Genomic DNA, 11,077 nt, shown 5'->3' with positions numbered 1-11,077 from the left:
AGTGAGTTGAATATCGGCATTATTGGACCCATATGTGTGATTGTTCGTCGCTTATGCACAACATGCTAAACAACAAAGCCTAAAGAATTCGTCTAACATTTCTTTGTTGTCTTTCCCATGTGAAGGGGAACATAATGTTTTCCGTTCCTAAAATAGTTATCATCCAGAAAGTTGTTACAAAGTAGTGTTGTGAGTAATAAATGCAAGGAAAAGAGATGATACATTTGAAGGAACCACTTCCTTCCCCTCTCCCTATTTTTCTTTATTTCGTTTTTCTCTGATTTCATTTTTACTACCGAACTATATTTCAAATTTAACACGTGAGTGATGAGACTAAGTTAAACACATAAATTTATGAGCCGAACAATACTATTTGTCACGTAATATAAAATATTTGATTATTTATTTTAATTTATAGAATCACATATTAACTAGCTACCTATTTAGTACTTTGACCTCATTCCCCCATTCTCATTTCATTATTTGACTTAAACGTAGTTTGTGACAAAAATGTGATGGGGGATTGGGGGCAATTGAAATTGATAAGTGAAATAGATTAATTGTTACCTCACATTTTTCTTTTGTTCTCTTTGTCTACCAAGTAGTATTTTGAAACGTCTAGTTGCAAGTTTCATAGCCTTCAACTCAGTCCCATGATCACATGTTTTGACATACATAGCATGGTAACATCTATGACATTTTTTGGAAGGTCTCCAATATTTATCGGTGAAAACCCGAATCATAAAAAAACGTAGAATTCAGCAAAACGGGGTTTTTGGACCGCAGCGACCACTTGTTCGCTTTCATTGTTACTTTTCCTGAATGGGTCCCACTCCGAGTCACCTGACCTAGTGGCAGTACAAACGGCGATTTGACGGCTCCGGTGGGTCATGTAGCGCGTGACTCCCGGCACGAGCTTCGCGCGGCTTTGTGAATTGCGAGAGAAAAGCGATCAACCTTTTCAGAGGTGGCCCTCGTCTCCCACGAAAATGAATTTGTTTTTTTGGTTAATTCTCACGAAAATGTGTAGCGATTCATTTGTTTAGCTTTTTTTTAAGTGAGATGTTCATTTGTTTGCTCAGTGAAAATAAAGTATCTGACCAAAAAAAAAAAGTGAAAATAAAATAAATACAAGCAAATGATCAGATTCAAAGTATCCTTTTAACATGTAAACAGTGCTCAACCAATTATACAATGGGTTAAAATTACGAATTATTTATGTATGTCGATCTAAAAATTACTCGAATTATTATATGTTAAAATAATTGAGAACAAACGATATTTTCCTTCAATCGTATGTGAGAAGTACATATCGGCCATGATTCGAGAAATTTCTTTTGAGGGAATATCGAGCCTCAATCAACATGGAAAAGGGGGTAAACATTCACTTGATACTGCAGGGAAGGACAAGAGCACTAACCAAAGCTAAGGTAGACCTACACTAGAGGTAATATGGAAACCACCGCTTCGCCATCGAGTTATTTGGTGAAATGCACCCCCATTTCTCCCAGAAGTATGCGTTTTATATTCTCATGAAGGTTATTGAACATTATTTTGGGACAACGGTTGATTTGCACAAATAGGGAAATCGTAGGTATGATATGTTTATTTATTTGGTGAAATACACCCCAATTTCTCCCTGAAGTATGCGTTTTATATTCTCATGAAGCTTATTGAACATTATTTTGGGACAACTGTTGATTTGCACAAATAAGAGAATCGTATGTATGATATGTTTATTTTTCGCTAAAAATTGACTTGACAGATAAATATGTCAAAAGCACACTTTTTAAGAAACAACCAATTTAGTGAACGAGATACTCACGTGCTTCCCTTCCAGACATATTAGAAATTATCTGGTGAATCATGATAAATCGAATTAACTGAGCCATAATCAAATTATATTTAACCTAATTTTCTATATGCATGATGATATTTAAATGAATAAAATTTTTTGGTGTGGTGTTTCCCATTTCAACAACCAAATAGGTTTCCTTGTTAAACACGTCTAGTGTGGTTGTTTCACTTGTTTGTTTGTGAGTTTTTTGGGCTCTCAAAACCTCTATAAATACCCGAACTTTCCGCCTTCCGATCCTTCCCTTTCCCTTCTCTCTTTCTGTTAACATCCGGTATCTTCCCCTCTCGCCATTATTAGGGTTTTCCAGCTTTCTCTGCGAGGTTTTCATTCTCCTTCTCTCGTCTTCTTTTCCCCATATTTCCTCTCTGATTCTCATTGGTTTCTGAAGAATGTCGGTCCCTCTTTTGTTTCCCAGGTTTCGGATTCTTTCCTGATTCAAGATCTTGTTAGCTCATCTTTGTTGATAGAAAGAAAAAAGAAATAAGTGAAGGCTTCGATTCCTAGCTCTCAATCAGGTTATATACGATTTTCTGAAGTCTCTCATTCCTTTGTGTCTGTGATTTCGTTGTTATCTTATATATGCCAATGCTGTTCGGATTCCTCAGGGAATTACCCCTGGAGCGAGGGAAATCGATCATCACGTATTAGATTTCGTGATGAATCTTCTTTGGTTCATCATCATAACCAAAACCTTTGGCATTCTGTTGATTTATTTTTCTTCAGATGAATCAGATCTTTAAACAAAAATGGTGGACCTTTTAAAGTTGTTGCATGAATGGTTGGCCCAGGGACCATTATTTTCTGTCAATGTTTGTATTGTTTGTTTTGGGACCGTCTATCATATACATAAATGGTTTCTGTATGATCACTTATTTTTCATACATTCGTGTTTGTTTTTATGAATAATTAGGAGGTTTAATCGGCAGAGTTATGACATGTGTAAATGCTTATAAGGATATGGATCAAAGATAATGACTGGACATCCCAGATGGTTGTTTTACCTTATTTTACTATGAATCTATAATCTGTCGGTTGCTGTAAGCAAGGAAGAAAAGATGTTTGATTTTCACAACGTTAATTTTAATTACCTTGATGTAACCCATTAAAGAAATGCAGGAAAGTCTTCATAGACTTTGAGAAGCTCCATTTCTATTTGCATTTCTGGGTTCTAGCTGTTGTATATGTTATTGAATAATTATTATATCATGTTTTGTCATGCTAGTTATTCTAAGCAATCCCTTTCTTTCTGGTGATGACTCGGAAACTTTGCACGTTCTGAATCTTTATTTAATTTTCTTTGTTTCTGGTGGGGATTAAGTTTATATGTTCGTTTTGGTAGTTGTGGTGTCTTGTCTTTTTATTATTGTTTGACTCAAGCTAGCTACTGTGAATGATATGAGTTCTTAGATCTGCTTCAAAGTGAAAAGCAACTAATTTTATCATGTTTGAAAAGACTGATATATTATTATACATGCAATCTGATTATCATTGGGGTCTTCATCCCTTCATATGTAATTCAATTATCGGATCGTATTTGTTCACTTCTTATAGCTTGATCCTTATGACCCAATAGCTTTTGTTGTGACTATATTGTATCTATATCATTAAACTCCTCTACACTAATGGTGGAATTAGTGTAGAATTTAAGGATGAGATGAATTTGTATGACGCTATGAGTCAGTAATCTAATTTCTAGAATGATTAAACACTTTCTTTTCACAAATAAAAATGATTAAACACTAAATTACTATGATTTATCACTGTGATCATTGTGATTATGATCTGGAATATAATTGAACTCTTAACACTAAATTTAATGTCATATAAACCCGAAACATGATTTTTTAGTAGCGCGTATATGTATATTGATTTCAGAGAAAAAAAAAAGAAAAAAAAGAAGAAGCTATATGTATATTTATAATGCTTCATCAAGTGGTTTTGCTAATGGACAAATTGAATTTGGTTTACACATAAAGAGAACACCTACAAAAATAATAAGAAATGACACCAGATGTGTGTTCTGAATGTAGATAAGAAGATAATACACTGATGGTTGGAATAGTTTTAATTATAGGTCATAAACATTTCACTCCAAGTAATTGATATGTATCCTTCTGACAGTATAAGAGTCTGATTTTTTTAAAAGTTGGAGTGTGTTGTGAAATCGGATTCATGTTGAGTGCTTTCTCCTGGTAAATATTTTGTTTCTTTCAAGAGAAGCCATCTGTTATTGTATCAAATTCTGTAGCAGAGATCCGTTGTCATTCTTAAGAGAACAATAGAAGATAACACTTTGCCTCAAATTGTTCTCTTTTGATAGATAGTTTTGAGGATCTAGCAATCTGGTTAGCCTGAGAAAATTGCTGGTTTTCCATTTGATGTCAAGTTAATAGGAAATTTTATCACCTCTGTTCAGTGATCGTTTTGTTAGTTGATTGAAAGTGAAGAAAACTTGTGTTTGTGGTAGTTTGAAATAAGCTAGCACTACACCTGTTCTACACTATTGTTCTTGTATAAGTATAGCCTTATTTAAACTCACAGGTAGTAAACATATATCTAAAGATGTGAATCATTAAACTATGACAGGAATCTGTATTAAATTAGGTGTGTCCTTACTTATCGTTCGATACTGTCCAACGAGTTTGACTTTGTTTCTTTTTTAGTTTGGTGTTGTAAAGGGTCACATGTGTGTGAATCTTATGGATCTAGTAAATCCTTCTAGTGTTGTTCCTTGCTGCATAACTTGAAATCTCAATGTTAATATTATTCAGCAATGAGTTTAGGAGTGTTTGTGCCGCCAGTCAATTTGAACTGTGTTAAGTCTACCACTAGTGATTGTGAGAAATGCAGTTGAAGCACATAACTTCGTTTGCGTTCACAGATATTTAGCTAAACTTAATTGTTATGCAGGAAGAGCTTTGGTACTATCTGAGTATCTGTGATATTTGCAAGCACAAGTCTTTTCTTCAAAAATCTTTCTCCCACGGATGCTTCTTGATAATTTCCTACTGACGCAATGTCATTCTGGGGATGAGAAGGTGTGCACCAAACGCCTTTTTTTTTTTTTTTACACATTGATGTTCTGAAGCTGTTTACTGTGTCTTTGCATTTGATACAATAATGCCGTCTACAGTTTTGAGGAAGCCTGTGCTTAATGGACTGCTCACCCACCAGCTGTGACAAGAAAACGTTAAAGAGGTGGTTCTTCATAGACAAGAGAGTTGGGTAAAAGAATCTCAGTTTTGGAGCATAGTTCTTTTTGAGAGTTTACTTTAACCAACCTATATAACTGTGATTGTACTTTGTAATAAAAAACCAATCTGGATCCGATGGAGTTGAAGACAAACCATGCTACTCCAGTTCTCACTGATCCTGCTTCTACTATTAGTAAATCAAGACTAGGCATCCATTCTAGTTTATTGCCATATTCACAGCAAGCAACACCATTCTCTGGCAAGTATATCACAATTCCAAGGAAAAAACCAGGAAAGCTTGATGATGTTCGGTCCAACGGTTGGCTTGATGCCATGAAATCATCTTCACCTCCCCGAAAGAAGCTTAATAATGATTTCGCTGTTGAGGTTGCTTCAGATGATAACGATAATGCTTACCTCTGTTGGATGGTATCTCGCTGCTTCTCTTTGATGTATCTGTTCGTTATTCCTAATATATTTGCATATTGAACTTATTTTCTCTGTAATGAGCAGCTTAAGCATCCATCAGCACTCAATTTTTTCGAGCGCATTACTAACTTTGCAAGGAACAAGAAGATAGCGGTGTTTCTAGATTATGATGGGACTCTTTCACCCATAGTTGATGACCCTGATCGTGCTTTGATGTCTGATGATGTAAGAATTGCATCTTTGTTGTAGAAAGCACTTCGAATTATTTTTCTTAATGTTCTGATATCATAGATATTAATGGTAGATGCGCGAGGCTGTAAGAAATGTTGCTAAGTATTTTCCAACTGCAATCATTAGTGGAAGAAACCGTGATAAGGTATCATTAATATTTTAGTTTGCATATATCACTCACACTTAATACTATCTTGTCTAGTTGCTCTTTATATGGTTGCGACAGGCCTGATCAAGCAGGGTGTTTATGTTTCAGGTTTACGAATTGGTAGGACTAACAGAACTTTACTATGCTGGTAGTCATGGAATGGACATAATGGGTCCTGTCACTAATACAAACAGTTTGAATTCTACTGACCAACAGGTAATCTTTCAGTGTGAAGTCCTGGTTTTACCCTTCAAGATTTTGACAACAAACTCAACAATTTATTTATTTCTATCTTGATATGGTAGGGCAAAGAGGTAAAGCTTTTCCAACCTGCTAAAGAGTTTTTACCTATGATCGACGAGGTAAATAGTTTTCATTTCATATTTTTCATAAATGATTAACATCAACAGTACATTTGGCATTCATACCAGGACATTGACTGATTGCTGCTCTTTTTGTGCAGGTTTTTAGAACCCTTGTCGAAAACACTAAGGGAATCAAAGGTGCAAAAGTCGAAAATCACAAGTTTTGTGCTTCTGTACATTATCGTAATGTAGATGAGAAGGTACCAAATAAGTTCTTTCATATAGCTTAAATAACTAATATTGCAGTGTACATCTCATTGCTGCCTTGCTGGCTTACCTGTTGGCTGGATTACTGTAATAGAAAACCTTGCAAGAGTTTACTCACCTGTTTTGTTGGGGTTTTGGCTTATCTTCTGACTACAGAATTGGTCAATAATCGGTCAACGTGTTCATGATATCTTAAAAGACTACCCTCGTCTGCGATTAACTCATGGGCGGAAGGTAAAACCAGTTTTCCTTTTGTATTAATTCTTGATAGATAGGTTGAAATAATTCTTTTTACCTGACAAAGACTTTTGGACGTGCTTGACCTTGTTTGTATTTTCCAGGTTTTAGAGGTCCGCCCTGTAATTGACTGGAACAAGGGAAAAGCAGTTGAATTTCTGTTAGAATCTCTCGGTACTAAATCTCTCTGAAAAGAAATGACAATTTTAGTTGTGCACAGAGCACCTAAGTGGTTCTATAGTTTGAATTGAAACTGATGTACTATTTCTCCTTGTGTAGGGCTAACTAGTAGGGATGATGTGCTTTCAATATATATTGGTGATGATACGACCGATGAAGATGCATTCAAGGTACGTAATATACAAATACCACAATAACTAAATCTTATTATTTTCACCGCGACTTGTGTAACATTCATGTACACAGTACTGTATGTGGTACTAAGATAGCTTTCCTTCACTGTTTCAGGTCTTAAAGAAAAGGAATCAAGGATATGGAATTCTGGTATCTCCTACTCCGAAAGAAACCAGTGCCTTCTATTCTCTCAGAGAACCAGCAGAGGTTTACTCTCTCTTCCATATTCGAATATGATACTATCGCTGTACGTGCACATACACACTGTATTCATCTGATCTAACCGAAGATTTGGACTTTATTAATTTTGCAGGTGATGGAATTTCTCAAGGCCTTGGTGAGCTGGAAGGAACAGGAAGAACTCAATAGAGCTTGAAAATGGAGCACTTAGTGATTTGAATATATTATAGGCTGTTGGTTTTGAATCCTGTACTCAAGAACAACTCTCAGGCTGTTAAAAAGCCAGCTGGTTTGTCAATAGTCTCAGTTCAGTGCTGATCAATTATTTCATCTCTTTTTCGCTTACAAAAAGAATCTTTTCATGCTATGATGTTTGGTCTGATGAAAGTTATATATCCGGGAAGACATTGTTCAGGCAATGTTGGCTGCTCATTGTCACCAAACAGTAATCTCTGTGAAGTATCAGATTTTGCTTTAAAGCATTATCAGCGTGAATAAAGCATGCTCAAGCAGCAAACAACATACTTTTAAGACGGATGCTAGCAATCTTTGTAATGACCCCAAAATTTCGAGTATAAAAACTCAAAATTTCAAAATCGTTAAACACCAAACAATCTCAACGAATCGAAATCATTTAAAATGCCACAGCGGGTCATCTCTGAGTTCAAAATACAACTCAGTCAAACCGATTATTACAACCCAAATTATAATTCAATATTATAACAATGGAATTGCGTAATCCTCACAACAAACTCACAAGATAGTCACACAAAATCCTCACACCAGCTGGAGATAAATAACTTCAAGTCCACTGAGCGGTACGTCAATTCCCACTAATCCACACCTGCAGAGTTATCCACTACACCATCGAATTGGTGCACCGGGATTGTAAACACAAACCCGGTAAGCTTTACAGCTCGTATGAGTAAAATGAAAATATATAACTCGCATATCAATATATACGAAAATCCAGAAATCAAACAAATATAAATGCACTCATGAGTCAATGGACGGCCCATCTGGTCGTCCCAAAGAAATATGAAATAAAACGCTCATGAGAAATTAAGTAACCCTTCTGGTTACCCAAATGCATTTATATTACGGGTACTAAGAACGCTGGTACACATCTGTTACCCCTCTCATAATACACCGCCGATATTGGATAGCCACCCGCTATCCAACATCCAAAACAATCTGAGTACCCATGAGCAGATAACCACCCGTTACCTCACATGCAGTACTACGGCAGACAGACTAGAGCTCTAACTGTATCGTAACTTTCGCCCGGCCAAAGGCTAGGTTCCGACTTGCCAAACACGTATAATAATCTCACATCATATTGTACCAAATCACGTCCGAAGACAAATCAACATTTTAACAATCTCAATGTTAAAATCACGTACAATAATCTCACATCATATTGTACCAAAAATCATGTCCGAAGACAAATCAACATTTTAACAATCTCAATGTTAAAATCACGTACAATAATCTCACATCATATTGTACCAAAAATCATGTCCGAAGACAAATCAACATTTTAACAATCTCAATGTTAAAATCACGTACAATAATCTCACATCATATTGTACAATTCAAAATCACATGCTCGATATATAAATCTCGTCATCGAAATGACATAAATCACGATAAAATCATAACAGTATATTATATAGCAAACTATATATATATGTACATATTTACCATTTATACAATATATATATAATCCATTATATCATATACATGTCATATTTCATAAACACGTCCGAAGACAAAAAACTCGTCCGAAGACAAAACATTTTAACAAACTCATGTTAAAACCACGTACAATAATCACACCTCATATTGTACAAAAATCAAATCACATGCTCAATATTTAATTCTCGTTATTCGAAATGACCAATTCCAATGAATTCATAACAGTATATAATATAGCAAACTATATATATATATGTACTTATTACCATTTATACGATATATATGTAATCCACTATATTGTATACGTGTCGTAATTCAATATTAAAAACTCTTGCAAAATCTTGAATCACCCCAAGGGTTGATTCGTAAATAAGTGAGATTTTACTCACCTTCTTTCCTGCGTGCAACTTCCACGACCCTGAAAGTAATTTCCTCACTCGTTTCGTCAGTTACCTAATAGCACGATAAATGCTTAGAAAATGATACTTAAAATATCAGATGACGAGTTCAGCACAGCTAAATGTTGTTCATAAAACATTGGTCACGGAACACTGTTAATGTTTACTAATCACTGATTTTACTAAACCACTGTTCACAGTTACTGTTTTACTAAAACACTGTTCAAAGTTACTGTTTTACCATGACACTGTTCACAGTTACTGTTACATATCACTATTCACATTTACTGTTACAGATCACTATTCATGCGGAGTTACTATTCATTCAGCGTTACTGTTCACCGACCGCCACCAATCATCACCAAATTTTACCACCACAACCTAAAACAACATTTCCAACAACTTCCTAGTTGACACCAAGGTCTAAATCCGAGTCTAAACAGTCCAAACAACGAAGAACATGAAATCGGCACTATTCACAAACCCTAGAAATTGAAATTTTGATTCGGGTACTTACACTTCGATTTGGCTCGATTCCTTTTGTGGGAATGTTGCTGGGACTGAGACAAGCAAAACCCCCCAAGAATCTCGAGCCATGGTGGCCGGAGGAGGCGGCGCCGCCACAGCAGTAACTTCCGGCGGTTGCTACACCGTATGTGGTTGTCGCCGGAGTGCAAGGCGTAGCCCAAAAGATGGAGCTCGTCGAGCCCGTCAGTTTGATAGGTGGCACGACACGAGGCGACGTCGGATGGTGGAGAAATCGGTCGGAGAAGGTTTTTGGGTCGGGTGAACAGTGCCCGAGCTCGGTGAACAGTACCCGAGCTGATTTTTAGAAAAATCTGATTTTCTGATTTTTAATCTCCTCTCCTTCCTTTTATACTATTTCCAAAATCGGAAACGAACTTCCGACGTTAATAACTTTCGTGTCCGACGTTAATAACTTTCGCGTCCGACGTCCGATTCGAACGCCTGACGTGTCCACGAATTCGTATCGATGAGCTCTACGACTTTCGTGAAGGAAGTTTTCGCAACCGAGCGACGGAATAAAAGTCGATCTATACGTTGCGGTAACGTTACGTTTTCTAATTAAACGATCCGAGAACGTTTCCGTTTTCGTTTCGAAATGTCACAAATCTCCAATTGTCGTCTTGAATTAATTTCACAAGTTTAACACTTTGAAAATACTCGACATTTAATTTCTAAAAATTCGAGTTATTACAATCTTCTCGCTAAATTGTTGTATTACAATCATGTTGCTTGTAATATAGTTTCATGATCCATACTGTATGAAAATAGGACTTGACCTACAAGTTCAAGCTTTGACTCACTGAGGAGTGAAGGGTCCAGATCAATAGTATGAAATTCACAGAGGCCCACTGTACTTGATAACTACAATGAATGAAACAAGGTGACTGGTCTAAGATGTTTTCGTCCTCTGGGTAGCGGAGAGTACAATACAATCGAACTTGTCCCTATCTCATCTACCTCAACTCAATGATTCTCTCTTCGTTGTCTTCACATATATCCATTTATCTGATCCCTTATGAAACCTATGAAAAAGAAGAAGGGTAAATAATTTTCTAAAGGAACACATGAAATCAAGGCTAGCTAACTTCAACTCTTTGTTTAAGAAAGATTATAGGCAATAGCACAGCACCAAAAATATTTCCCTCAATATCAAGTCATGAACATGATTTTTTTTTTTGAGGGGGGTTAACTCATGATCTTTTGTTCTCGTCATTACTCATTACTCATTCTGTTAGGCCGAAGCGTTCAGA

General features: G+C 36.1%; 1 protein-coding gene and 1 long non-coding RNA gene across 2 annotated transcripts; one reads left to right on the top strand and one right to left on the bottom strand.

Moving 5' to 3' along the window:
* Positions 1 to 2,105: 2,105 nt before the first annotated feature.
* LOC126794058 (probable trehalose-phosphate phosphatase F) lies at positions 2,106 to 7,725 on the top strand. The gene is made up of 14 exons (XM_050520702.1): positions 2,106 to 2,178; positions 2,274 to 2,373; positions 4,769 to 4,896; positions 4,992 to 5,481; positions 5,566 to 5,706; positions 5,786 to 5,857; positions 5,969 to 6,076; positions 6,166 to 6,222; positions 6,324 to 6,425; positions 6,589 to 6,666; positions 6,774 to 6,843; positions 6,949 to 7,019; positions 7,138 to 7,230; positions 7,337 to 7,725. Exons 4-14 carry the CDS (start codon positions 5,188 to 5,190, stop codon positions 7,397 to 7,399), a joined length of 1,149 nt encoding a protein of 382 aa, XP_050376659.1. The 5' UTR covers positions 2,106 to 2,178; positions 2,274 to 2,373; positions 4,769 to 4,896; positions 4,992 to 5,187; the 3' UTR covers positions 7,400 to 7,725.
* A 133-nt stretch (positions 7,726 to 7,858) lies between these two features.
* LOC126794067 (uncharacterized) lies at positions 7,859 to 9,938 on the bottom strand. Its single transcript, XR_007672116.1, has 3 exons — positions 9,817 to 9,938; positions 9,291 to 9,354; positions 7,859 to 8,062 (listed from the first exon to the last, which is right to left on the bottom strand). It is a non-coding gene; the product is annotated as an uncharacterized LOC126794067 (long non-coding RNA).
* Positions 9,939 to 11,077: the final 1,139 nt, after the last annotated feature.

The sequence above is a fragment of the Argentina anserina genome, chromosome 5 (genome assembly GCF_933775445.1).
Source record: "Argentina anserina chromosome 5, drPotAnse1.1, whole genome shotgun sequence".
Lineage (NCBI taxonomy): Eukaryota > Viridiplantae > Streptophyta > Magnoliopsida > Rosales > Rosaceae > Argentina > Argentina anserina.
Note: the sequence above shows the minus strand (reverse complement) of the source record. Positions and strands in the feature narration are given on the sequence as shown.

Bases quoted from the DNA above. Each gene is read 5' to 3' on its own strand.
- LOC126794058 (XM_050520702.1), top strand. From the start codon at position 5,188: ATGGAGTTGAAGACAAACCATGCTACTCCAGTTCTCACTGATCCTGCT. The intron at 5,707-5,785 runs GTAAGAATTGCA...TATTAATGGTAG, and splicing joins GTGCTTTGATGTCTGATGAT to ATGCGCGAGGCTGTAAGAAA. The intron at 7,020-7,137 runs GTACGTAATATA...TCACTGTTTCAG, and splicing joins CCGATGAAGATGCATTCAAG to GTCTTAAAGAAAAGGAATCA.